The sequence below is a fragment of the Panthera pardus genome, unplaced genomic scaffold, assembly GCF_024362965.1.
Source record: "Panthera pardus isolate Hobbes unplaced genomic scaffold, ASM2436296v1 HiC_scaffold_26, whole genome shotgun sequence".
NCBI classification, from domain to species: Eukaryota; Metazoa; Chordata; class Mammalia; order Carnivora; family Felidae; genus Panthera; species Panthera pardus.
This window is the reverse complement of record NW_026526832.1, coordinates 1,094,438-1,122,144: the sequence shown is the minus strand read 5'-3', so window position 1 is coordinate 1,122,144 and position 27,707 is coordinate 1,094,438. Positions and strand designations below refer to the sequence as shown.

Genomic DNA, 27,707 nt, shown 5'->3' with positions numbered 1-27,707 from the left:
CCAAACAATGCACAATGAGCAGAAATGGTACTATGCGGATGGGGGTGCCTGACTGGCTCAGTCAGAAGACCATGTGCCTCTTGATCTTGAGGTCATGAGTTAAAGCCCCACATTGGGCCTAGAGCTTACTTGAGAAGAAAAGAAAAGAAAAAGAAAGGAAAAAGAAATGATAATATGGGCAGGGTGCAAGAAGAGAAACAAGTCATCGATTCCCTTACAGTTAAGGAAGGCTCTATCCCAGGAGAGATGGAATATCAGTCACTCTGAAAAGAAAAATGCTAGGTGGTAGGAGTGGCAGTCAAAGAAGCAATCACGGTGTGATGAAGAATATTCTCAGTCCCTATGTGATCAGAAGATTTGGGTATCAGCTCTCCTACTCCTTGGCTGTAGAGTCTTGGGCAAGCCACTTCCCTCTGGGAGCTTCAGTTTCTTCATCTGCAAAATGGGAAGAAGAATGAAGGTGCTTTGCAGGGTTGTTATTTGGATTAAATGGTATGGATATATATTTCTATATTTCTACTAAACCACTTTATGAATGAAAAAAGAAACTAATGGAGAAAGTAGAATGAGAAAATAGTGGAAGAGGAATAGTTAACAGTCTGCAAAGCAACCAGGCAAACTTTGGGGGTACACTGACATCTGTCCCAGTCTTCTTACTTATGTCCCAAGTGGGCAGTTTACTCCCTCTCTGGGGAAAGGCTAGAAAGTAAGGAAAGGCACATTCAGGAGGCACAACAGGAATTGCTTCCTGAGGGATCATAAAGCTCTCACCACTGCCAAGGCCTCTTTTGTCTCCAAATCCTTTTGTCGACCGTTACACTGCTGGCCACCCCATCTGTGACACAGTCACCTCCCCCCATTGCTTCTAATGTGCCTTCTTCCTTTCTGACTGTGACCTTAGAAGCAGAAGGTTCTGCCCTTGGCCATCTTCACTTCCGACTCTGCACTCTCCTGGAGTAATAGTCCTCTATGAGGTTGATTTTGCCCTCCAAGGGACATTTGACAACATCTGGAAACATTTTGGGTTGTTGCAACTGAGGGGATGTCTACTGGCATCCAGCGGGTAGAGGCCAAGGGTGCCAAATTTCCTACAGCTCTCTCACAACAAAGAATTACATAGACCAAAATGTCAATAGTTCTAAGGCTGAAACCCTGGTCTCTCTAGGGAAGTGCAACGCTTTATGGTTGTAGCAGCCATTTCTGGATGATCCCCAAATCTGTATCTCCAGCCCTGACCTTGCTTTCAATTGCTACTACCGCGTCTCTGATGCCCTCTCCACAGACACCTCTGACAGTCAAAGCAAGCCCTTTATCTTTTCCCCATATTCCTCCTGCTGGGTAGCAGTACTCCCATTCTTGGGAAACTCACAGTTTCCCAAGCTAGGGATCCCTAAACCATCCTACACCCACAATGGGACATCACTAAGTCTTGATTCTATCTTGGTCACATCTCTCTATCCACTCTCTCCTTTCCACACCAGCTCCTGCTTCCTAGGTAACACCAGTATTATCTCCTCTCTGGACAATTCCATCCACCTCCAAACTGACCCTTCTTTTCCCATCCATTCCTCACAGGGCTGCTTGTTATCTTCCCAAACACAGATTTGAGTATGCTCCACCTGGTCCCCAGAGTAAAGCCCAAAGTTCCCGGTTTGGCATCCCAAGATTCTTTTTAACCCGGTTTTCAAAGCTTATCTCCCATGAGACTCACCTCCCACTCCCCTCAATCATACCAAATTATATGTGCTTCCTCAAACACACCATCTCCCCCTTTTTTTAAACTTTTTTTTTGTTTATTTATTTTTGAGAGAGACAGAGACAGAGTGCGAGTGGGGAAGGGGCAGAGAGAGAGGGAGACACAGAATCTGAAGCAGGCTCTAGTCTCTCAGCTGTCAGCACAGAGCCCGACATGGGGCTTGAACCCACAAACTGTGAGATCATGATCTAAGCAGAAAGTCGGACGCCCAACTGACTGAGCCACCCAGGAGCCCCCACACCATCCCCTTTTATATCTTTGTCCAAGCAGACTTTTCTTATGATGAGCAAATATCCTGCTTCACTCATCACTAAGTCTATTAATATTTAAGACATTGCTTGCGTGAAGCCTTCAAGATTTCCCCACTGAAGTTAACTTCTTCCTCTTCTGATCTCCATTACATTTTATCTTTTATAGAATCTATAATACGCTTTGCCATTAGCTGCATATACATTTGACTCCTCCAAGACTCTAACTTCTATGAAGATAGGGGCTATGTCTTCACTTTGGTACCCTTGTAGAAAATAATATATGCCATAACCATAGTAGGCACTCATTTAATGTTTGGGGTACTGAATCAAGAGATCTGAAAGAGGGCTTGTCTCCAGTGCATATAAAAAGATAATTTTTATTAGAAAAGATCCATGAAGAAATCTCTTTCCTGGATTTTGGGCCATTTTATGGATAAACGAATGCTAACTGGCATGAGTCTTTGTATACTGGTCCTGAAAGGATAAACTGGAAATCAACCCCTTCAACAAAAACAAGTTAAAATCATGGGGTGGAGAGGTACTGAGTTCCCACAGCTCATTTATTAGCTGTACTTCTCTTACCCAGAATGCTCTTCGTTCACCCAAGACTACTAAGAACTTTTGATTTCCCTCTTTTCTCTCAAAATTATACTCATCCTTCAAAGTCCAGCTCACGTTTTCAGAAAACTTTCCTGAGTTCTCCAGTCATAATTCATTTCCTCTTCAATGCTCCCACAGTACTTTAAACCCCACTTAATACTTAGGACTTTATAGGGGTGCCTGGGTGGGTCAGTATGTTACGCATCTGACTTATGATTTTGGCTCATGTTGTGATCTCACAGTTCGTGGGATCAAGCCCGCATTAGGCTCTGTGCTGACAGCATGGAGTCTGCTTGGTATTCTCTCTCCCTCTCTCTGCCCCCTCCCCCCACATATGCACGTACTCTCTCTCTCAAAATAAATAAACTTTAAAAAATACACAGAATTTTATATATTCTGTTATTATCCTATTATTTCTATATTCTTTTATTATTATGTTTCCTTGTCCTTCAAGGAAGAGGACAGAGGCCACAGCTTACTAATTTGTTTCTTTCTCTGTAACCTGTACAGTTCTTGTCACATAACAGATCATAATTGCTGAATTTAATGGAACCATCTAATTTGAGTGGTCTTAGAAGAGCTAGCCCAAACTTTCCAACCCACACCAAATTCATTTGGACTGGGGCTGACAGCAGATTAAGTGATTCCCCCCTATAAATAGATCAATGGCTTCCAAAGTGACTTGGCCTACCCTGTCTGTTAGGATAACCTAGAAGTGGGCCAGACCCTCAGCCGCAGGAACAGTTAGCCCAGTGATTCTACCTGCCAAACACATCTGTCCCTAGTAATCCCTACTTTTATATCTATTCCTGACATTCCTTCCCTTTAGGATAATTGTTCTCAACACATGGTCCACAAAACCCTGGGGTCTTCAAGGACAAAACTACCTTTGTAATAATATGGATCCATTATTTGTCCTTTTAATTATGTTGCCATTTGCACTGATACAAAAGCAATTTGCACTGATGATACAAAAGCAACCATGGGTAATAAAATTGTTGGCAACTTAGCAGGAATGAGACACCAAATTGTAGTAGTCATTGTATTCCTCCCTGCTGTGCACTTGCATTTTCAAATAATGCCATTTTCAATTAAGGACATCCCCAGTGAAGCAGTACACATTTTTTTTTTAATTTATTTTGAGAGAGAATGCACACACAAGCAGGGGAAGGGCAGAGAGAGAGGGAGAGAAGATAATCCCAAGCAGGCTTCACACTGTCAGCGCAGAGCCTGACATGGTGGGGTTGAACCCATGAACCATGAAATCATGACCTGAGCCTAAATCAAGAGTTGGATGCTTAACCAACTAAGCCACCCAGGCACCCTGAAGCAGTATAAATTATTAATTTTATTAATTCTTGACACTGGGGTACACATCCTTTACTATTTTGGGTGAAGAAATGGGAAATACGCACACAGCGCCTTGCATACCCAAGGATGACGGCCGTCTCACAGTTGTTCTAAGAAAAACCACTTGTGTAGTTAAAATGTGACAACTCCCATACGCCTCTTAGCCCTCTCCCATTTTTCTCCCATTATTAACATCTTGCATTAGTGTGGTATATTTGTTACAATTGATGAGCTAATATCGATACATTATTATTAACAAAGCCCACAGTTTAATTAGGGTTCACATTCTATGGGTTTTGCCAAATGTATAATGACATGTATGTACCATGATACCATTACAGTATCATACAGAATAGTTTCACTTCTCTAGAAACCCCATGTGCTCCACCTAGTCATCTCCCCCTCCCTTCCCCCAGTTCCTGGCAACCACAGATCTTTTGCCTTAAAACCAGTTTTGTCTTTTCCAGGGTTATCAGTTTGGGTCATACCGTATATAGCCTTTTCAGATTGGTTTCTTTCACCTAGGGATAGGCATTTAAGGTTCCCCAGGTCCTTTTGTGGCTTGGTAGCTCATTTCATTGTATCACTGAATATTCCATTGTATGGATGTGTCAGTTTGTTTATCCACTCACCTATTGAAGGACATGTCGGTTGCTTCCAAGTTTGGGCAGTTATGAATAACGCTGCTTTACATTTGGGCACAGCTTTCGTGTGGGCATAACTTTTCATTTGGGTAAATGCCAAGGAGCACAACTGCTGGATCACATGGTAAAACCATGTTTAGTTTTGTTAAGAAACTTCTAAACTGTTTTTCCAAAGGGGCTATATACCATTTTGCATTCCTATCAGCAGTGAAGTAGACTTCCCGTTGTTCCACGTCTTCGCCAGCATTAGTTGGTGGTGGTGCTTTGGATTTCAACCATTCTGATAATTCTCTCGTTTTAATTTGCAATTCCCTAATAAAATAAGATGTTGGGTATCTTTGGTTTTTTTTTTCTTTAAGACTTTTTTTTCATGCTTATTTATTTATTTTCAGAGAGACAGAGAGGAAGCATGTACGGGGGAGGGGCAGAGAGGGAGGGAGAGAACCTCAAGCAGGCTCTACACTGTCAGCACAGAGCCCAATGTGGGGCTCAATCTCACGAATCAGGAGATCATGACCTGAGTTGAGATCTAGAGTGGGACGCTTAACTGACTGAGTCACCCAGGCACCCCTTTTCTTTCTTTTTTAAAAAAATGAAACATCATTTTACTTGAGGATATTGGACAGACTATGGTTATTCCAACTGGCACATTTGGCAGATAGTTTTTGAAAAAAGAAAGGAGTGTGACTGTTCCTTAAAGGAAAACAATAGACAGCATTTGTTGCCAATGATAAAATTTGAGCTTTCAAGTGAAAATTAAAGTTTTGGAAAACTTGTATCTGCCACTTGTATCTGTGAGCTTGGCAGCTTCCCAACATTTAAAAGACTCTGAATTTGGAAGAGCAGCATAACTCAGTGAAACAATGTTTTCCAAATGACTAAATGCATGATTTTGTAAAAGGTCCATTCAAAGTGTAAGATATACCATGATTTAATGTAACAAAGCATAAAAGTTCATTGATCTGGTTTCAGAGTCCACATCCAACTAACCTTTAAAAAACTACCAGTTTTAAGTTTAGGTGAGGTATCAAAGATGGAGACCCACAATTATCTAAAAAAGTTATTAAAATGTTTTTTTTCCTTTTACAACTGAGTATCTATGAGGCCAGATTTCCTTCGTATACTTCATTCAACACCAGATCAAATCCAGAAGCAGATAGGAGAATCTAGCTGTTTCCAATTAAGGCACACATTAAAGAGATTTTCATGTAAAACAATACAGTACTACTGTAGTAGTAGTAGTGTTACTTGTGTAACTTTTTGTGGGAAATATGCTTTTTGCATAAAAACGTTATTTCTGTAGGGGCACCTTGGTGGCTCAGTCTGCTCAGCATCTGACTTCGGCTCAGGTCATGATCTCACAGTTCATGAGTTCCAGCGCCCACATGGGGCTCTCTGCTGTCAGCGGGGAGCCTGCTTTAGATCTTCTCTACCCGCCCCTTCCCAGCTGTTTCTTTCAAACATAAACATTTTTTAAAATGTTATTTATGTAAATGTATAATGGGTTTATTTGTCTTTTTAAGAGAATCAATACATATTTTAAACATTTCTCAGTGTACATTTCTAATATGGTAAACGTGGAAAAAGAAAACCCAGGTAAATAAAAAAGCTCTTTAGGGTTCTCAATAATGTGCAGCTGGGTCAAAGTGTCCTGAGACCAAAACAATGTGAGAACCGCTGTTCTAGGATGCCCTCCAGTGATGCAGTTGGCCAATCCCAGCGCAGTAAATAGATATTACAGTGCTGGTCAAGCCTCACCTCTTTAGGAATCCTCCCTGATCGACCACACTTTATCTACACACTGCCCATATTCTACATCCCCTCTGCAGTTGTGCGCTTCCCCAGCTGATTTCAAACCTCTGGTCCCTGGCAGGTACCGGAAGAGAGAATAAAGTAACTCGCACCCTCTCCCTATGCCGGGATAGCCCTTCGAGGTGTGTCCTCAACTCAGAGGTTAACCTTTCTGGGGAACAGTCTGACATTTGCGCCCGCATCGCTCATGTCTGGGAGCACCGCAGGGACACCATAACTTGGAGACGCCTAATGGAGGCGGGAAGAGCCCAGGGAAGTTGCCAGAATTCCGAGATATCTTAAGGCTGAAGGCATAGAGGGGCTTCGGAACGCTTCGGGGGAGAGACAGGTCTGGCGGCTGAAACGAGGCGGGTCTAGGGCATCCTCACCCCTCCTCTGTCACAAAGCAAGGCGAGGCCCGCTGAAGCGCTAGCTCGCTTGCACTAAGGCTCTTCGCTCCTCCCTTTGCCGCCAAGCAGGGAGCCGGCGCAGCTGGCCAAAGCCCTCCACGACAGTCCCGGCGCTTTGCGGCCAGCCGTGCGCGTGCTGATGTGTCGGGGAGGCGGGGCTCAGGGAAGTGATCCGTCGGACGCTCCCTGCTCCCGCGCCGCGTCTGTGGCGGTGTTATCTCCTTGGAGCCATGGCGGTGTCTGCCCGGTCCGCGCGGGCCCCGTCGGACTCACGTAGGCTCAGAGTCCTCCCCTGCGGCACAGAGAGAGAGAGAGAGAGAGAGAGAGAGAGAGAGAGAGAGAGAGAGAGACGCTGGTGTCAGAGGGGCGGGGGCGGTAGCACTGCCCTGTGGGACCCCGGGAAGGGGGCCTCTGTTAGGAAGGAGCTTGTAGAGAGAGATTGCAGCCCGAGGATTTGGGCTGATGATGACACTCAGGGCGCGAGAGGTTCTGGGGCATTGGAGGATCCAGAAGGAGGGGTTGCACTGCAAGGGTGTTAGAGTACTTAGGAATCTGTGGGATAACCTGGTAGGCAGAAACCCTGGGGCTGTTGGGGCTGTGATTTCTGTGATTTGGGGAGAAGTCGATTTTAAAGCACTTCCATCCCCACACCTGCACACACGCTTTCTCTGTTGTTTGCAGATAAAGTACAGAAAGACAAGGCTGGACGGACTTCGGGGCCCAGTCAGGGCAGCGGAATGGTGAAACTCTTGGGTTTTGAGTGGACAGATGTTTCCAGCTGGGGGAGGCTGGTGACCCTGCTGAACCGACCAACGGATCCTGCCAGCCTGGCCGTCTTCCGTTTTCTCTTTGGTAAGTCCGGTTTCTGGGAGGGGCCAGTGTGGTGTTAGGTGAGAGAATAACAATCCTCCTTTGTGCATTTCTTGGTTACTTACTTAGTGATTTGCCTCCCTTTGCCTTAGAGCTGAAGATACTGATATCCTGGAAGAGATCTTTGTGGAGTTTAGGATCAAATCCAGCTTTGTCTCCTCTGATTAGGGTTTGGAGGCCAGAAATCCTTTGATCTGAGGTCATAGGAAATACAGAGGCAGAGGAACAGAGACCCATTTTGCTTGTGGCATGAAGTTGCCCAGTAACTATACTGAGGACTAGACCTCAGAGAAATGGCTAGGTGACAGGGCAGACATTTTGGCTGTGAATCCTGAATCCAGAGTTTCCTAACTCATAGGCCACACAAGGATGCTTGGAACGGGTTACAGATGTGCTGAGATATCCATCCCCTTAGCCCAGTGGTTCTCAACTGGTGGCAGTTTTGCTGTCCAGAAGACATTTTTATTTGTCACAACTTGGGGGAAGAGGAAGTAGTTGGCCACAGACCGGTGTGTACTTAGGAGCCAGGGATGCTGTGACCTAATGGTGCACAGGAGAGCCCCTCCCAGCAAATAATTAACCAGACTAAAATGTGATTGTCCCGAGGTTGAGAAACCCTGCCTAAACTGGAACTGTCCTCCGAACCTGAGTAGCTGCTTTTGTTTGCTCTAGTGTGTAAGCCAAGTACTATATTCTGGGTGTGCTAGGAAGAGAAAAAGTTTGAGAAGCACCACCCTAGAACACTTTCTATGCCTCATAGGACAGACTTTAAGTTATCAAAACCTAAACAGTATTTATAGCGTTTTGTACACTTTTCCCATTTAATCCTCTTTGTAACCCTGTAAAAGATGAGCCCCTTTCTCAAATAGAGAATGAAGAATTAGCTCAGTGAGGTGCGGTGGCTGTCTGAGATCACATAACCGGCATAATGCCTAGCACAGAGTAGGCGCTCAGTAATTATTGTTGAGGGAATGAGTGAGTGGCAGAGCCAGGGTTAGGTAAGAAGTCTGACCCTGGAGCTGGGTGCATTCCACTGTATTCCAGTGTATTCCACCTCTTCCTTTGCTGAGGGCTAACAGCCCCTCCTTGACTACCTTCTCAGGGCTGTTGATGGTGTTGGACATTCCCCAGGAACGGGGGCTCAGCTCCCTAGATCGAAGATACCTGGATGGGCTGGAGGTGTGCCGCTTCCCCTTGCTGGATGCCCTGCAGCCACTACCACTTGACTGGATGTATCTTGTCTATACCATCATGTTTCTGGGTGAGGGAAAGTGTGGGAGAGATGGGAGTATTACCTGGCCTACCTAAAACAAAGAAATACAAAGCATGCTGGTGAATGACCAAAGTCTTGGGTTCATTATTTCACTTCCGCTGTGATTCATAATTTCATCTTGCTGACCTGTGTGTCATCTCAGCTGTGATCCCATAAGTCTTTTTAAAATATTAGAGTAACATTTAATTTTCATTTAGTTTTACCCGATGATAAAATGTCCTATGACTTTTCTTGATCCCACCCACAGCCTGTCCCAGGGGAGCTGGGCCTGTGGTGACCCTTTGATCTCTTAATCCTCTCCCCCACAAATCCCAGGGGCACTGGGCATGATGCTGGGCCTGTGCTACCGGATAAGCTGTGTGTTATTCCTGCTGCCATACTGGTATGTGTTTCTCCTGGACAAGACGTCATGGAACAACCACTCCTATCTGTATGGTTTGTTGGCCTTTCAGCTGACATTCATGGATGCGAACCACTACTGGTATGAGTCTAGGGGAAAGGGGGAAGGGTTGGCCGGGTCAGGATGGTTACTGGTGATAGGGGCCCAGTGAGGTCCTAGAATTTGCCCCAGCAAGCATATTTTCAACCGTGCTTTGCAAAGTGTGGTTACAGGGTCACATTTTGATTCGGATGAATTCGGGAGGGGGAAGGATCAGTGAGTTGGGGCACTTGGGATGACAAAAAGGAAAATGGCTCCATTCCCAACCCTCCACTCTTTCCGTATCTCCCCAGGTGCCTTGATCTATCCACTTCCTGTAATCCTCTTAGAAGAAGAGAAGACTAAAGCCAGACATAGATGTTTTCAGATACCTCAAGGGTGGTCATGTGGAAGAGGGAGCAGACTTTCTCTGTGTGAGCCCAGGGGGGCAGAGTTAGAGCCAAGAGTAGCGGTTGCTGTGAGGCAGAGTCATATCAGAAGGAGAGGGCCCATCAGGGCCGCTCAGCAGTGCTATCCTGGGAGGAGGTAACCCTCCCCCACCTCCGGCTTAGGCGACCATCTTTTATGGGAGGTGGTGAAGGGATTTGGAGACAGGGTGGCAGGGCGGATGATCTCTAGGGACCCTCCGCATTAAGTGAAAGCAAATATGCAAATATGAAATGTCAGTAAGATGGGTATAGGGAAAAAAATCTCAAATGTTGAGTGTGTTACTGATTTATCAGTCATTAATTAACTTTCATTTATTAATATAACATACAGATGCCCCTTTGGTAAATCTTTAAATTCATTCAAAATAGCCAGCTCTGATCATATAAAATTAAGACAGTTTTGACAGAATACTCCTGAAAAGATTCATTTTTATAATTTTTACACAATTTGAAAAAATACCTATCCTTTACTGAAGGCTTTGCACATGGCCAGACACTATACTAAATACTTTAAATTTTTCCTCATTACAATGCCATGAGGTCTATAGTGCTGTTCTATTTATAAATGAGGAAACTAAGGCATAGGGAAGGATTGGCCTAAGGTCACCCACCAGGCTAAGAGGCACAAGTGAGAATCCAGGTCTCCTTAACTACAGACTGCAGTGCTCTTGACCACAAGTGTAAAGTGCCCCTTCCCCAACTTCTCTGCTCATTCATTGTGTTCTTGAAAACCTGTTTTGCTGCTGCCTCCCTAGAATACATCTAGTCTTAGTGTCTTGGGTATCTCTCCCAAGGTAGCTGTTAGCAGGTACCCTCCAGCACTACATCCTGGCATCTAGGTCTATGAAATGTCAGTTTGTCTTAGATTTTGGAATTTTTTTTTTTAATGCAGTATATGTTTACATATACCTTTAGCTTTTCAACCGTTCTTCTCAAATTCATTCTTTTTCAAATTCAGTCATATTCTAGCACTATGGTCCCTTCCCTGATTTGTTCCATTAGGACAAACTAATTTACTAACTAATGGTAAACACTGAACTCTTTGTCACTATCACTCACTAGTAACATTTCTGTCATGACCTAGTCACTGTTAAATTTGCTCATGTAATTCTAAAAGACCTTTAGAATAGCCCAGAGAACCTAAGAGGATATGGGAAGACTTCCTGGGATAGAGAGGTTATTACATTTAAAAAGAAAGGTGGAAATGTGCTGGACTAAGAAACTCTCCTTACTGCTTGCTTCTCTTCGTGTAGGTCTGTGGACGGCCTGCTGAATGCCCGTAAGCGGAATGCCCACGTGCCCCTTTGGAACTATGCTGTGCTGCGGGGCCAGGTACAGGATTTGAGGAAAGAGGGAGGTGATCTTTGATACCCACTGTCAGCGTGGCCATCCTGCTGCCGGACTCCACTGTTCTCTGCCTCCTTGGATTCCTTTTGCTGAAAAGCTAGGCCACCTCTTCTGTCTTCTAGTCTCTGGGTTCTCTTACCTTGTCATGGAAAGAATAGAGCTTTATCCCTGCTAGATTGACATCCTTATGAGAGATATATGCTTCATGACTTTCTTTGGTACGTAATACTGTGCCTGGCATTGGTAGAATGTCAATAAATACTTGTTGGGTGAGTGACTATCCCAGTTGAGTGAATCTAATCTTCCTTAGGCCCTGAACTCAGATCAGAACTTGTGTTATTGCCAGTAGTCTGTAGAAAACGGGGTTCTTTTTTTTGTTTGAACATTCGTTTTGCATTTTGTGTTTGCAGATCTTCATTGTGTACTTCATTGCGGGTGTGAAAAAGCTGGATGCAGACTGGGTTGAAGGCTATTCCATGGAGTACCTGTCCCGGCACTGGCTCTTCAGTCCCTTCAAGTGAGTGGCAGTCAGGGCAGAGTTTTCGTTGAGGCACAGGTACACAGCAGGTGACTCACCTCCCCCAGGCTTACGGTAACAACTGCCCTCCCTGCTTTGCCTGAATTTGCCACATGCTTTCCTCTGGCCACTTATCTTCCTATTCAGCAGAAGGCAGAGTCAGTGATACCAAAAGATCTAGGCTTACCTGTCCCTGGGCAAGAACAAAGGGAACAAACTAAAAGACGAAAGTCAGAATGAAGTGAGTTGGTGAATGAGTCCGTGCTCCTTGCAGCCGCCATAGGTGGTGCCTTGTGTTGCCGCCCCGGCCTCTCGCCGGGACTCCTCAGCCAGTGTACATAGATGGACAGTCAGCGGCCCTGCTCTGACAAAATCATTGTTGCAAGCTCTTTAGGAAACAGAGGTTTGCCTCTCTTGAATTCTCCTTTCCTTCTGTTTTTCCTTGCCTCTTTTACTTTATTCTTTCTTTTTCCCTGTTCTTTCCCAGTTCCAAAAGTTTGACTTTATTATGTTAGGCATTCGCTTTTTATTTTTTCATTTTTTAAGTATGTTTATTTATTTTGAGAAAGAGTGAGCGCTTGCACAGGAAGGGCAGAGAGAGTAGGAGAGAGAGAAAAATCCCAAACAGGCTTTGCACGTTCAGTGTGGAACCTGACGCAGGGCTCGAACTCATGAACCGTGGGATCGTGACCTGAGATGAAATCAAGAGTCGGACACTTTAATCCACTGAGCCACCCAGGTGCCCCTGTCAGGCATTCACCTTTTAAAATTCCTCCCTTCCTTCCTTCCTTCCTTCCTTCCTTCCTTCCTTCCTTCCTTCCTTCTTAAATGTTTATTTTCTGACAGAGAGAATCAGCTGGGGAGGAGGGGCAGAGAGAGGGAGACAGAATCAGAAGCAGACTGTGCACTCAGCCCCATGTAGGGCTGGAACCCATGAACCACGAGATCATGACCTGAGCCCAAGTCGGACTCTTAACCAGCTGAGCCACCCAGGTACCCCAGTTTCTTCTCATTTATAAACTCCATGAAGAATCTACTCCCGGGGCTCCTGGGTGGTTCAGTCAGTTAAGATTCAGACTTTGGCTCAAGTCATGATCTCATGGTTCGTAGGTTCGTGCCCTGTATCAGGCTCTGTGCTGACAGCTTACCCTACTTTGGATTCTGTCTCTCTCTCTCTGCTCTCTGCCCCCTCCCTGCTCATACTGTGTGTGTGTGTGTGTGTGTGTGTGTGTGTGTGTGTGTGTGCGCGTCTCAAAAATAAACATTAGGGGCGTCTGGGTGGCTCAGTCGGTTAAGCATCTGACTTCAGCTCAGGTCATGATCTCAGCCTGTGAGTTCGAGCCCTGCATCAAGCTCTGTGCTGACAGCTCAGAGCCTGGAGCCAGCTTTGGATTCTGTGTCTGCCTCTCTCTCTCTGCCCCTCCCCTACTCATGCTCTGTCTCTCTCCACCTCTCAAAAATGAATAAATGTTAAAAAAAAAATTTCTTTTTTAAAAATAATAAAAATAAACGTTAAAAAAAACCCACCTACTCCCTAAAGTACACTCACTTCTCAATCAAATTTGCTCTGTGGAATCTGCCCCTACTTATTACATAGGGCATGTGGAAAAAAATTGAACCGCTAAAGTGTGTGGAAATGAAAAGGGGTTGGAAACTCCCATAGGGTGTCTTTGTGCAGAGTTCTATCCACCTGCTATGGTACATCCTTTGGCAAGGACAGGGTGGTGGAGTTTGCTGTGAATGCTGGGTTCTCTGGTGGGCTGGTGCCTGACCTTTGCTCCTGGTCTCTACAGACTGGTATTGTCCGAGGAGATGACTAGTCTGCTAGTGGTGCACTGGTGTGGACTGCTGCTCGACCTCTCAGCCGGTTTCCTGCTCTTCTTTGATGCCTCGAGGTCCATTGGCCTCCTCTTCGTGTCCTACTTCCACTGCATGAATTCCCAGCTTTTCAGCATCGGTCAGTACCTGTGGTCTGGTAGGAGATGGGAAGCCACAGGTTTGTGGGGAGGGACTGGCCGGAGACATTGTCTGGGAGTGGGAGATGGTGACGGGAACTGGAGTTAAACTGAGCCAGATGTAGTCACTGGAAAATGGCCGTAAACAGGAAGAGAGGACTGGGGCCTCTGGGCTCAGCTAGCGTGTTGTGTAGGAAGGAATCTCGGGGAAGTAAGAATCCTCTAGTTAAGAACTTCTTTCGTCACAAGTAGAATACCTGGGAGAGGCTTCCTGAAGTAGGGGAGTGGAGGGGATTACCCATGTTCCCTGCAACCAAACTCCTGAAACGCTTATTTTCTCCCTGCCTTCCTAGGTATGTTCCCCTACGTCATGCTCGCCAGCAGCCCTCTCTTCTGCTCCCCTGAGTGGCCCCGGAAGCTGGTATCTCACTTCCCTGAGAGGCTGCAAGAACTGCTGCCCCTCAAGGCTGCCCCTCAGCCCAGTGTGTCCTGCGTGTATAAGAGGAGCCGAGCCAAAGGTGGCCAGAAGCCAGGGCTGCGCCATCAGCTTGGTGCCGCCTTCACCCTGCTCTACCTCCTGGAGCAGCTCTTCCTGCCCTATTCTCATTTCCTCACCCAGGTATGTGTGGGCTGGGGGTTAGGTTGGGAAGTGGCAGAGGTCACAACGTTAGGGAAGTATGGGGCCGTGTCGGTTGAGAATGGGGTTAGGAGAACTGTTGGGCCGATTGCCTCTGTCCTGCTTTTTCAGGGCTATAACAACTGGACAAATGGGCTGTATGGCTATTCCTGGGACATGATGGTACACTCGCGCTCCCACCAGCACGTGAAGATCACCTACCGTGATGGCCGCACTGGCGAGCTGGGCTACCTTAACCCTGGGGTGAGATGTCTGATGCTGACAACTTACTGTTCTTCAGAGCTCCCTTGAGCATTGGGGTCTGATTTGGTCCTAAATATAATTATAAAATAAAACAAATTTGGGTCCACTCTGCCCACTCTGTCCTCTCAGGAGCCGGGTTGACCCTTCTTTTGTGTGAGTTCAAATAGGGCAGTGTCATTCACTTCCTTTGAATTGAAATTAGATTTAGGAAAGGTAAGTATATCAAGCCCAGCAATAAACAATTCTTCCCCAGAGACGAGTTGAGGGTTTTTTTTTGCCTGGTCAAAATAGGCACCAGACAGGACTCTCTTAGTGCCATTGACAGTGCATGACCCATCTGGGAGGTTGATAATGATGAGGTGGGACTAATGTGGGGGTTTGGGGCAGGTATTCACACAGAGCCGGCGATGGAAGGATCATGCAGACATGCTGAAGCAATATGCTACTTGCCTGAGCCAACTGCTTCCCAAGTACAATGTCACTGAGCCCCAGATCTACTTTGATATTTGGGTCTCCATCAATGACCGCTTCCAGCAGAGGTGGGCACAGGGAACAGAGAAGGGGAAAAATGAAGTCCCACTCCTTTTGCCAAGATGAACAGCCCATGCTCCCCAGTGTTGTCTTGCTTGAAAGGCTGTCTGTCCTCTGGTGCATGTCCCTGTTGAATTGGTTGTGGGCATAGCTGATTGCTTCCAGCAGGGGGCACCATCAACCAGCAGAAAAGGTAACTGACTTTTTTTTTTTTTTTTTTTTCCCTAAGATGCTGTTAACACAATTCTCCTCAGGTGGCCACTAACCCCCATTCTTCCCAATGCTCCAGAATCTCTTTCTCCTTCTCTCTCTGCCCCAGACTGGCAATAATATGCTGACATAAGCCATTTCTTCTATTTGGACACCCTGTTCCCTCTATCTGGGAGCAGTGATGAAGGGAACAGAACCAGAAATTCTGGTGGGTAGGTGCTGTGGTCTCTTTAGAACATGGTTTTCTTTCCTAAGGATTTTTGACCCTCGTGTGGACATCGTGCAGGCCGCCTGGTCCCCATTCCAGCGTACATCTTGGCTGCAGCCACTGTTGATGGACCTGTCTCCCTGGAGGACCAAGTTACAAGAAATCAAGAGCAGCCTGGACAACCACACTGAGGTGGTTTTCATTGCAGATTTCCCTGGTATGGAGGAAAGCAAAGAACCTTTGCTGTCTTTCCCTGTGGTTTCCTTGGCCAGCGACATTGCCTGTGATGGAGAGGGGAGGGGCATTCCTGATGGGAGGAGTGTTCTTGAGACCTGAAGGGTGGTAGTGGTAAAGGGAATTATTTCATCTTCCATGGGGTAAGCTGGGGAACTTTGTTGCCCCTGGCAGGGCTGCACCTGGAGAATTTTGTGAGTGAAGACCTGGGCAACACTAGCATTCAGCTGCTGCAGGGGGAGGTGATTGTGGAGCTGGTGGCAGAACAAAAGAATCAGACTCTAAAGGAGGGAGAAAAAATGCAGGTATTTTGTTGGAATTAACAATGGCAGAAAAGTTTAGATGAGTGGAGTTAATTTACTATAGACTCCAAAGTGGGAGCTCAAAAATCAAGGGTCCACAGGGCTGTGAACAGCCTCACCCAGGATTCTAGAAGTCAGTTCCTTCGGACTCCAAAATACAATGAAAAGAAAGACGTCTAGGTAGGGGGGAAGGGGGGGTGGGTTGGGGTGGGGAATGTAGGAAGCCCATAGGCTGCCTGGGAAAGGTTAGAGAGTGAAGTATGTCCATTTCTTTTCCCTTGTCAGTTGCCTGCTGGTGAGTACCATAAGGTATATACAATGTCACCCAGTCCTTCCTGCTACATGTACATCTATGTCAACACTACAGAGCTTGCACTGGAGCAAGACCTGGCATATCTGCAAGAATTAAAGGAGAAGGTGGAGAATGGAACTGGTGAGTATATGAAGAGTTGGGCTAAGAAAGCACCTGGTTATAAGTCAGGGTTGTGAATGAGGATCTAGCCACTAAAGAATGAACTTGAAGTTTCTGGCTGGTGAAAGGAGAGTTCTAAAAGAGAGAATGACCTCAGTGATTCCTCTTTTTGCCATCTTCTGGGCAGAAATGGGGCCTCTACCTCCAGAACTGCAACCTCTGCTGGAAGGGGAAGTAAAAGGGGGCCCTGAGCCAACACCTCTGGTTCAGACTTTTCTTAGACGCCAGCGACGGCTCCAAGAGCTTGAACGCCGGAGAAATACCCCTTTCCATGAGCGGCTCTTCCGCTTCTTGCTACGGAAGCTCTATATCTTCCGCCGCAGGTGAGTTATACTGACAACAGTACTGGTCATTGCCATCAGATGTTTGCAAGTTGGGTAACTTTTCTCTGGTGAAGGTAACGGGAGGGACAATCCCAAGAAAGGACAGTCTAGTGCTAAATACTTTTTCCTCTCCATTCTTTTCCCCCTGATGTAATGGAAGACTAAATGATCTGTGTCTGATGGCCTGCTGTCTTGTTCTGCCTCAGCTCACCGCCAGCCTCCCTGTGGGTTATTCCTACCTCACTCTAGAATCCTTTACTGGACCATATAAGGAGTGGTGTGCCCTTCCAGCTGGGATGGGTGGGTCACCAGGGGGGGGAGATTTTCATTTATGCCTGAGTGAAAGAAGGTAGGACCAGGTGGCCATGAGGGGTTCAGCAGGAATCCCTATGTAGAAACAGGAGTTTGGACTGGCTGGCCTTTTTCTTCTTTTTCAGCTTCCTGATGACTTGCATCTCACTTCGAAATCTGGTATTAGGCCGCCCTTCCCTGGAGCAGCTGGCCCAAGAGGTGACTTATGCAAACTTGCGACCCTTTGAGCCAGTTGGAGAGTCAAGTCATTCAAACACAGATTCTTCGAATTCTGATCCCCCTGAGCCAAATTCTGACCCTGTGCACTCAGAGTTCTGAGGGGGGGCAGATGTTGGGTACAGATGTGGGAGCAGCCAGTCATAGGACCATCAACCTATGCATTGGAAATGTGAAGAAATTGATATTTTATATATTTTTCTTCTTTATTCATAGTTCTTTTAAATTCAGAGAGGATATCTTAGAGGAGCCAAGAAAGTAAAGCAAGGATAAAATTTATCAATTCAAGGTTGAGGGGCTAGGACAGCCATTCTAGGATAAAGGGCTAAGAGTCAGGTTTAAAGTGACCAGCTCCTTGGGGAAAGAGATTTATGTGCCATGATAACAATAATGCCAAACTATTCTCAAGTACTTGTTATATGCCTTCATTATTTCATTTAACCCTTAGTGGCCATTAGCCCCCTATTTTACAGTTGGAGAAAGTAAGGCTCAGAGATCATATAATTTCAAAGACAACCCTCTTATAAGAGATGTACCCTGCCTCTTGTAATTTGCAGACTCACAGACAAGAATCATGAAATAGTGTTAGCCTAAAACTTGTCTTGTTAATTACAGGTAAGATTAGGATGGTGATCAAGTTCTAAATGCACAGAGTAATTTTCTCTTCCCTACTGTTGTGGTTCCTTTATTGTTCCTATTATAGCCAGTGAGTTTTTCAGTAGCAGCTATGAGAATAGGTAGGACCAAGTTAAATAAGGAAATTCAGATGATTGGTACTAGCTCTCTCAAAATAAGCTTTAGCATTCTCTCAAAATTAAATTTTAGCATCCTTCTACCCTTTCGTGAGCACAAAGTGATGTAAAGAGAATTAACCAAACTTGGTGAGGGATTAAGGCATGTTTGCCGTTATTTTGTAGGCTTTGATGTACAGGGGGACTCAGGAGGCACCTCAATTCCATGAACAAAAGCCTGGCATTGGGCTAGAAAGTAAGAATGCATAGAGAAAAAGGAAGAAAAAAGGCCCCTGCTCTGGGTGCTCATGGTCTTGCAGTAAAGACGGTCATGGCAGTATATTGGCAGTCCCAGTAACTTTGATAAAGGATTACATCTGTGTTTTCAGGCTTTGCTTCCCATGCCTCACCCCACCCCACCCTACCCTACTTCCTTGGACAGTGGTCTCAGGGGGCCTTTCCTAGGCAGCTGCCTTCTCACTGTACACACTTGGGTTGATGATGTCCTCTCCAGTGGTTTCCAGTGATGATGCTTAAATTTCCCTCCTGCGCCCTAGACTTATATATCTAACTAGCTCCATCTGGATATCCCACAAAGCTTTCAAATTCTAACAACTTCTGTTCATCCCCAACTCAGGCCTCCTTCTCATTAGTGAATGGCATTTTTTGACCAAGCCACCTGAGTCCTCAGCCTTGATTCTTCCTTTTTTCTCACATTTCTTAAATTTCAAGTTGCATCAGTTCTACCTCTTGAATCTATTCATTTCTACTACCTCTGCGTTCTAATCTAGTTGGAGATAGACCTGAGCAGATACAGTTGTGCAAGTTGGGCCTGAATAAGGGCATCCCACTGAAGTCAAGTGGGACCTCATTCTTACAAGGCATTGTGTGGGTTAGCTAGCAATAACTGTGCCATGAGGTATCTTGGTCACTTGTTAAGTGTGGGGGAAACACTGGTTTTCAATAGTTTTGCAGATCTCTGACACAATATACCTCGGCACCATGTCCTTTTAAGTTCAGCCATCCCTTCCCCTGCAGTGCCCCCACGCCCTGCCCATTACATGACTGGTATTTGGGGAAGGGACTCCGTGGTAGTTCTAATATAGGCAAGGATGCTACTGTCCCAAACCTGTTAGTGCATCACCTCTTCTTCCCAATGAAAATGTTGGGATGGGATGGAGAGGACAGGTGGTCATCTTAATACTGTTTAAGAAAAGCTATTCAACTGAGTAAATCGGGATTCAGATTTCACTAGAAATCAGGTCTTGTGCAGCTGTTATGGAAATGGGACTATCAATGTCCTTTTTGCTAGGCCTTAGTGTTCTATTTCTCCTCTCAGCATTTGTCCCGGACCAAGTTGTTCCTTTAAACTGTATAAAGTCCAGTACAGATTTCCTTTTTACCTGCACATTGAGCTTTCCTTCCATACCATATTAATACTTTGATCTTCAACCATTTATAATCACCATCACTCCATTTTACCTTTGCTTCTACTCTTCTCCCTGGGCTGGTCACTATTTCTTCACCTTCACTTTTTTTAAATAATTTTTCCCGTTAGGCAGAAGCAAAAACTGAACCTAACCTTAATTTTTCTAGTACTATCCGACTAGCCTATAGGCATCCAGTGCATCCCTATCCCCCTTATTTGGCCAGCAGTGCACTGGCATCTAAGAGCTTTTTGAAACTTTAAACGATACCAGGACTTAACCTTGCCCCCCTGCCAACATAGTTCTATTTAAGCCTCCAGATAGGTGTAATCAAGCATTCTTTTGGGTTTCACATTTTCAGATCAACAGTAAAGATGAACCACATGATTGCATACATGCTGGTGTAAACCTGTGCCAAGTGGCTCTGGTCTCTACTTTTAGCTCCTGGTTAAAAAGGGATGGTTCAAGCTCTGTTGTAAACCCCTACAAACTGCCACAAATTTAGAATAAGGGTTTTAGAAACTTGTAATATCATCACTGTAATTGTGCTCAATTTTTCACTGTAGCTCACTTATTCTAGCTCATAAAATAATTAGAAGCTGGCCCCTCACCACTGCTCAAATTTTGCTGTGTCATGTACTGAACATGTAACTTGCAGCCTTTAACACCTGTTTATAATAAAGGGATTAACACTTCAGGCATAATAAACTTTTCCCCCCTACATTGGAAAGATGAAAAGGGGTTTAAATTTTCAAGACTAAACATCACTGTCCCTTTTACGTCCCTAATCTTGGACAGTTTTTAAATGTTACTGGCAGTTGAGTAGCTGCTACATAGTAAGGACATAGAGATTTTGTCCACTGCGTCAACCAAAAAAAGCAATGCTAGACAGGTAAGATCTTGGGAGGTTTTTCTTAGTGCTAGGAATAGGATATACAAACCTACTGAAACGCCTGCAGTCCTGGATGAAGGGGTTTGAGATGATTTCCCTGAACCATGGGAAGGATTACAATTATTCAGGGATAAGGAGTATGTTCTCAGGTCATATTCAAACCAAAGAATAATGGACACAATTAAGGTAGAACCTAGCATTTTATTTAGATCTTCATTAAACTGTTGGAATTGAGAACCAGACATACGTAATAAACCTCCAAAAATAGATCCTGAAAGGCACTTTCTGCTTAGGGCAAGCAGTCATGGAATAAGCATGTAAACAAGCTGGCTTCTCTGTACCACACCAGCCAAGTCAGCTTTCTCCATGGCCAGCCGCACCAGCTCTGCCCTCCCTTCTATTAACACCAGCCAGACCCCCTGTAGGTCTAACCCAAGGTTTTTCTGTAGGACACCTTGGCCTACCTGGGAATGCTGGAAACATGTTGTTAAAGGAATCATGGTGTTGAGGAAAAAAAAAAACAAAAAACAAAAAACAAAAAAAAAAAACTTTTAAAAGCTGCCATCTGAGGTGATGGCTTCTCTGTACTTACGCCATACCCCAGAATACAATAAATAAGCAATTAGAAAATGTTCAAGTATGAAGGGATTTCCTCCTCCCCGCCAAAAGCACTGCTCTCTGAAGGAAGCTGGTTTCTCTGTAGCTACACCAGCTGTTCAGAAAGCTCATTGGACCTGGTTTTGAAAATAAAACAAAGTTAAAACCCTGGGAGGAATTATTGTGCAGTGTGGAGTACTCAGTCTTTCTTATAAAGAAAAAAAAAAGTTATCTGGTACCAAAGTGTGCAACCTACAGACCCTCAGGTACTGCCCTGTGACTTCTCTGTATGACATCACAAGGGTGCCAAGTGCCTGTTTTTCTAGAGCTAGGAGTTGGTGGTTTGGCTAGTGCTGAAACCATGCATAGGATTGGTTTACTAAATAAAAACCTTATTACGTACGTCCTCCAAAAGACAGCTGAAAAGTGGAGAGATTTTGATTTGGTGCTATTTAAGAGATGGCAATTAAGAGCATAAGCACCAGGGAGATGGTTTAATGGTAACTGCCTTTTTTTTTTTTTTTTTAACGTCAGGCTAGAGCTCCAACTGGAACTTGCGTTACATGCAAGAATGATTGGATAGGGAACACTCCCTGACAAAGAGCTACATAATTAGAAATGGATCAAGTTATAAGGAAGATAAGGGAAGGCTTCACATTCTGAATAGAGCTCAAGACATTACAAATTCATGCTGACAGGGCTATGGCATTGCCAGACAGGCTATAATGGAACTACAAATACTTTACGTGCACATTACAGGACATTTTCAGCATTTGGTGGGAAAGTCAATGCAATTAGGATTTTAGAAGGTTGGGTGATAGGGCACAAAGGTTCAATTTCAAAGCATTATTTACTACAGTGTTGTTGGTTTGTTTCTAGGCAGTTACATGGATCACCTATGCTCACTAAATTCATTATAATGGTGAACAAAACACCTAGGGACAGAATAGCAAGCCCAACTTACAGTCCCCCACACAAGCTAAAATTCATGTCATTGACTAGAGTGACTGCAACTGATCAGGAGCTGAAAGAGGACAGGAAAATTTAGGAAGAAGGGCCCTTTCCCTCAGAGCTTGAAGGCTTCTCTGTAGCCTACGCCAACAAGTCTGGGGAAAAAAGGCTAACACTTTCAATATTTAAGCTTTTTGGGCACTTCCCATGGGAAGCTGTCCCTACCAAAGTGGCCATAGGCTGCAGTCCTCTGATAAATTGGCTTCTTCAGATCCAGATCCCTGGAATATACAAGTCCGTAACTTAATATGTAGCATTCAATTAAAATAAAGCAAAACAATCAGCAAGACTCATTTTCAAGAGTTCTGGCAAATGAGTTCAGTTCTCTGGGGTTTGCTAGGAAAAAAGTTTGTGGCAGAAGTGTTTGTTACTTCCCTGGTGTCCAAACTCCTCGCACAGTCCTTATTAGTAACTACAGTTCTTGTTTTTCCATCCTTGGCTCAACAAATATGAAAATTTGTCATTATTCTGAGAAATTCCAAGTGTCAAAAAGCTCATCTGAGATCATGGCATACTTACCAAGGTCCCATGCCCAAACCCTGTTTATTTTCTTTATAGCGGCCTTGAATAAATATCCCCACTTATCTGTACTAATTTAAGTAAAATAAACATCCCTAGATAACATGAGCACAAAGCCCAATATCAAACGTGAAAGACTTTTTCTAGGGTGGTTAATCTAAGCAATGGAACACTGTAATTTTAGATTTTTCTTAATATAAGCCTTTACTAAAGGCAACTTAGATAACATCAACCATTCTAGGAATTAAAAGGTTTCCCCACTTGAGGAGTCTTCACACCCACCTTCACCTTCTCCGATTTGAACAGATCTCAAATACACACACACACACACACACACACCCTCATTTTTCACTAACAATAGGCTTTACCATCTTTACCTGACAATGACCCCAGGGCGGAGGTCAAAATTCTTCTTCACAATCTCTAATAGCTCTCTCTCACTCTTCTGAGAGGTGCCATAATGGAAAATGGAGATAGACAATGGATGAGAAACTCCAATAGCATAAGAGACCTAAAAGGATTCAAATGTCATAAAAGTCAGTGATTAAGAGACCCACCCATTTGTACAATACGCTGGTATTTAAAAAACAGAAGTAACTACACTAAAAGCCCTCCCACTAGCATGCCTTCTAATCACTCCAATTATTTAAGAAAGTATATACCTGCACAAGAACCCTTCTGCACAGACCTCCTTTAACAAGGGATTTTGCCACCCAACGAGCAGCATAAGCAGCTGAACGGTCCACCTTGGTATAATCCTTTCCTGAAAAGGCACCTCCTCCATGAGCTCCCCAACCACCATAAGTGTCCACAATGATCTTCCGGCCAGTCAAACCAGCATCACCCTGAAATTAAAGAATTCAAGTCACTTTATGCCTAATCCTTTCCAATAAATGGTTCTAGATCAAGTTTCCTAAATACCTATTTCTGTATCACTCAACATACACCCTCAGAAAATTCACATGCAGACTTAACAAATCTAGAAAAAAAGGTGGTAGCAGCCAAATTTGCAAGTAACCATTACAGAAAATCCAAAAAAGTAAATGGAACTGATACTGTAAGGCCTTACCTGAGGCCCACCAATAACAAATCTGCCACTTGGCTGTAGATGATAGATTGTGTCCTCATCAAGGTATTTTGCAGGTACAACAGCTTTGATGACTTTCTCCTTTAGGGCATCCCTCATCTCATCAAGACAAACTTCTTCATCATGCTGAACAGATATAACAATTGTGTGAACTCTGATGGGAAGCACAGCACCTCGATCCTGCATGTACTGCACAGTCACCTTGAAGGCAAAGCAAATGATCAGAACATCAGTTTACTAGATAGGATAGAGAACCAAGGCAAAGCTAAGTGACAATACAAGATAAATACTAGTCTTTAGTAAAAACATTACTGTTCTGTGCCAAAGCAGTATGTGTAATCTATCTTTATGATCATCACTTACTTGAGTTTTAGAATCTGGGCGTAACCAAGGCAAAGTGCCATTGCGGCGTAGTTCAGCCAGTTTGGCATTGAGCTTGTGTGCTAAGACAATAGTTAAAGGCATACATTCCTCAGTTTCATCAGTGGCATAACCAAACATCAAACCCTAAAAAAGGAAAAAGTCACCAATGTGATCAATCCAAGCTTCACAATTTCACATTAGAAGAGATGCAAATAGAGTCTACCAAGCTACCTGGTCTCCTGCACCAATGTCTTCCTCATTCCGGTCGAGATGAACACCTTGAGCAATATCTGGTGACTGTTGCTCCAACGCTACCAGCACATTACAAGTCTTGTAGTCAAACCCTACAAACAAAACAATGTCTTGTTTAAGAAGAAGGAGGGAAAAAAAAAAACAACCATAGCAATACCCATGCCTTCTATTTACAAGAGTTATTTAAAATTTCAAATACTGCTATAGAAATCAAATACAGGTATCCCCCCACGTTTTGAAAGTTATTGTTTCATCACTTCACTTTTAGGAAAGACCTGCATTAGTACTTGTTTTCACTAACTGAGATCTCATGTGGGATCAAGCCCCACGTCAGACTCTGCACTGACAGGTCAAGGAGCCTGTCTGGGATTTTCGCTCCCCCTCCTGTTGGCATGCACTCAGACTCTCTCAAAATAAACTTTAAAGTAAAAGAGCTAGAGAGTGTTGAAAATATCCGGAAAAATGAGCTTAGAAAAGCCAATTCATTAAAACACACCTTTGGAAGAATCATCGTATCCAATGTGTTTAATGGCTTCACGAACCACTTTCTGGTAATCAACAGCAGCTCTGGACGTAATTTCCCCAGCAAGAAGGATCATTCCAGTTTTAGCAACAGTTTCTAATAAAAGAGAAATTCACAATCAAATGCCACTCTTACAAAGTAATTTCCATGAGATTACCTTTTCATCAGTCGGTAAGCAATGTTTAGAACCTACCACAAGCCACTTTGGCATCAGGGTCCTGCTGAAGGTGGGCATCCAGGACAGCATCGCTGATCTGGTCACAAATCTTATCTGGGGAAAAAATTTGTCTCAATTTGTCTCATTGTCAATAGACAATCTCACTGTCATGCCCTTATAAACACAGCTGTAAAGACCTTTGGGAAAGCTTTCTTTCAAAAATCGTGGTGAAACCTACAGAACACAAATTTACGAACTTAACCATTTTCAAGCATACGATTCAGCAATTCGAAGTATGGAGATCTTAACTGCTAAATAGAGCACTGCTTTACCAGAAACCTTTTGACTGAAGAATAAATGCTGGATATAATACTGCATGTTACTTGAAAACTTGATACCATAGTCTTAATATAGCTGCACCACAAGCTCACCAATTCAGATTAGCCAGAATACCCAGCACGTTTAACATATTTAAATTCATTGTGATATATGCACTTTACACCTCAGGAGGACTCTATTCCATCTCTTAAGTATTTCAGACATTTTGAAAAATTAAGTTCCCAGGCAGAACAATTTCCACTGTTATGCAGAACAGCCATATAACTCAAGTTAATCAAATTGAAGTGTTTATCCTCAAACCCAAAAGCAAAGCAGGGAAACATTTTTGATTTGCCAAAGGAGTAGTCCAGGAATATGAGCTGAATAGACTGGGAAATGTCCCATGTATTCTGAATCCTTGTTTCCTCCCCCACTGTATCACCATTTATTAAAAACAGGGAGAACAGAAATCCCTTTCCCAGAGAGATCACTTTCCTGAATTTTCTACAATCATCCGGAACAATTAAAGCAAAATGTACATTGCAGTCAAATCAGAAGTTCAAGACTTAATCTACAAACTGGTATAAACGCCTGACTTAAAGTATTAAATTAATAAAAGGTGGGCCAAATACCTGTCAAATTCTCAAAACTGAGGGAAGGTGGGTAACCCACACCAGAACACCTGACCTTCACTCATCAGGCTCTTGGGGTTTGTCCTCTCCTAGATCACTAGGCTGCTTGTGGGATTTCATCATAGGCACAGTAGACTTACTACAGAAATGCATCTTTAAAGCCATTAGACTAGATTACCAGATCATTGTGGTCATCCTAAGAAAAGGTAGAACCAGTAGAGCAAAAGACTCATCTTTACTAGACTGAGATTCAAAGTTCCTTGAAATAGCTTTACTCGTTCACGTGTAAATTGATCTCCATAATGGCGGACTAGTGGACAAAGCCCAGAGAAGATGTTCGGTAAAACCCTGCCCAACGGTAAAGCACCAAAGACTTTAAAGGGAAATCCAACCCAATGGCAGCTTACACTTAATTCACGCTTCCAATCCTTTTCAAACATGGTCCAAATAAGGCAGGCCTTCCCCAACCCGCGCTATATTTAGTTGGCGGCTGTCACCTTGACGGCAAGGCCATATACTGCCGAAGGACACATCCGTATTCTCCTGGGTACCGTAATAGCCCAAGGCAAGAATTAACGGACTCGGCAGACGTCCCGAGGCACGGACCCCCCACTCCGCACACCCGAGCGCTCCGGTAGCCCGACGGCTCCCCCTCGCCCGGATGCCACATGCGGCAAACACGTGGTTGCGGCTGCAATGCGGGGCGCGCGCTCCCGAGGGCCGGCCGCGAGCACTCGGGGCCGGTCGCCCACTCGAGGGCTTTCAGACGGCAGGGCGGAGATGAGGAAATAGTGCCCTCCCTGGGTAGAGCACAGCTGTCCCGGCCCCCGCCCTTCTCGTTTTCTAGAATCTTCCGCATGCCGAGGCGCGCGGCCGGATGGGAAGGGAGGGGAGGAGAGGGCAGGGGAGGAAGGGGGAGGGGAGCGGCGGCCACGCGCTCGGCACCGGCGGCGCCACGAGGAAGGCGCGCGGCCGCCGCTCTTCCCACCGCCCGGCGGGTGAAGGCACCTAGCACGGGCACCGTCGCCGGCCGGACTCGGCCGGCCGGGCCCGGCCCTGCCCACGCCCCGCCTCTCACTTCCCTCCAGGGCCCGTCACCTCACCTGGGTGGCCTTCCCCCACAGACTCTGAGGTGAAGAGGAACGTGCCCTCCTCGATGAACGCCTCGTGAAAACCGTTGAGCTGCCCGTTCATTCTGGGGTTCGTAGTGGTGAGTATTAAGCGGCGTTGAGGAAAAAGGGAGCGGCGAGGCGACGGCTGCGAAATGCACAAGAGGACGGCGCTCTAATCTGCTCGGGCGGGCGGCGCAGAGCGAACGAGGCGGCGGGCGGTGCGGCCCAGTATTTATATACAGCGCCAGCGCGCGCCCGGCCCGGGCCCCGCCCCTCGGCGCCGCGCGCCACTGCGCCACTCGCGCGGAGGCAGGCAGAAGGGGCGGTTCGCGGACGCGGGAGCTCGGGCTGAACCACTGTGCGAGGCAGGGGGAGGAAGCGGATTCGCCCCTCCTGCGAATATTTAGTTATCTTAAGCACTTATAACGAGGGATAAAGTGGACATGCGAGTATACCGCGTCCTCGTGCCCTTCCGTGTTCGGAGTGGGAGGAAATGCGACGTGGACTTTATGGGCCTGTTCCCCTTGCTGTGACATGGCACCTCCCTTCCGACCGTTGACCGGGCTATCTGGCCGCGAGGTCGCGTCCCCCAGCGGTGACTGCGAGAATCGGCGGAGGTTTTGTCCTCAAGCTATGCCTGAGGGTCTTTCCGGCCGCCCCGCCTTAAGATGCCCTGGTGACAGGGAGCCAGTGGCCCTCAGCCATGTGAAAGTAGCCATTTTGGCTGACCAGCGAACGATTCTTCTCACGGCCTTATTCATCCGCGC

The 27,707-nt window shown here is 45.3% G+C and overlaps 2 protein-coding genes and 1 long non-coding RNA gene across 5 annotated transcripts; 1 reads left to right on the top strand and 2 right to left on the bottom strand.

The window, feature by feature from the left end:
• Positions 1 to 292: 292 nt before the first annotated feature.
• On the bottom strand, positions 293 to 6,931 carry LOC128773647 (uncharacterized). Its single transcript, XR_008417995.1, has 3 exons — positions 6,782 to 6,931; positions 4,788 to 4,913; positions 293 to 435 (listed from the first exon to the last, which is right to left on the bottom strand). It is a non-coding gene; the product is annotated as an uncharacterized LOC128773647 (long non-coding RNA).
• GGCX (gamma-glutamyl carboxylase) lies at positions 6,932 to 21,135 on the top strand. Of its 3 annotated transcripts, XM_019443570.2 has the most exons (15): positions 6,932 to 7,075; positions 7,484 to 7,654; positions 8,775 to 8,933; positions 9,261 to 9,426; positions 11,066 to 11,144; positions 11,570 to 11,676; positions 13,470 to 13,633; positions 13,985 to 14,250; positions 14,380 to 14,511; positions 14,899 to 15,050; positions 15,508 to 15,677; positions 15,869 to 15,999; positions 16,282 to 16,429; positions 16,596 to 16,791; positions 17,229 to 21,135. In XM_019443570.2, the coding sequence occupies exons 1-15, from the start codon at positions 7,033 to 7,035 to the stop codon at positions 17,419 to 17,421; spliced, it is 2,277 nt and encodes a 758-aa protein (XP_019299115.1). In that variant the 5' UTR covers positions 6,932 to 7,032; the 3' UTR covers positions 17,422 to 21,135. The 3 variants fall into 3 exon arrangements, with proteins under 3 accessions (XP_019299115.1, XP_019299124.1, XP_053746868.1); XM_019443579.2 differs by lacking the exons at positions 6,932 to 7,075; positions 7,484 to 7,654; positions 8,775 to 8,933 and adding an exon at positions 9,678 to 9,909 and having other exon boundaries at positions 9,292 to 9,426; XM_053890893.1 differs by lacking the exons at positions 6,932 to 7,075; positions 7,484 to 7,654; positions 8,775 to 8,933; positions 9,261 to 9,426 and adding an exon at positions 9,433 to 9,909.
• Positions 20,551 to 27,158, bottom strand: MAT2A (methionine adenosyltransferase 2A). Its single transcript, XM_019443595.2, has 9 exons — positions 26,932 to 27,158; positions 24,915 to 24,992; positions 24,695 to 24,817; positions 24,178 to 24,290; positions 23,947 to 24,090; positions 23,566 to 23,784; positions 23,159 to 23,341; positions 22,874 to 23,007; positions 20,551 to 22,198 (listed from the first exon to the last, which is right to left on the bottom strand). The coding sequence occupies exons 1-9, from the start codon at positions 27,020 to 27,022 to the stop codon at positions 22,096 to 22,098; spliced, it is 1,188 nt and encodes a 395-aa protein (XP_019299140.1). The 5' UTR covers positions 27,023 to 27,158; the 3' UTR covers positions 20,551 to 22,095.
• Positions 27,159 to 27,707: the final 549 nt, after the last annotated feature.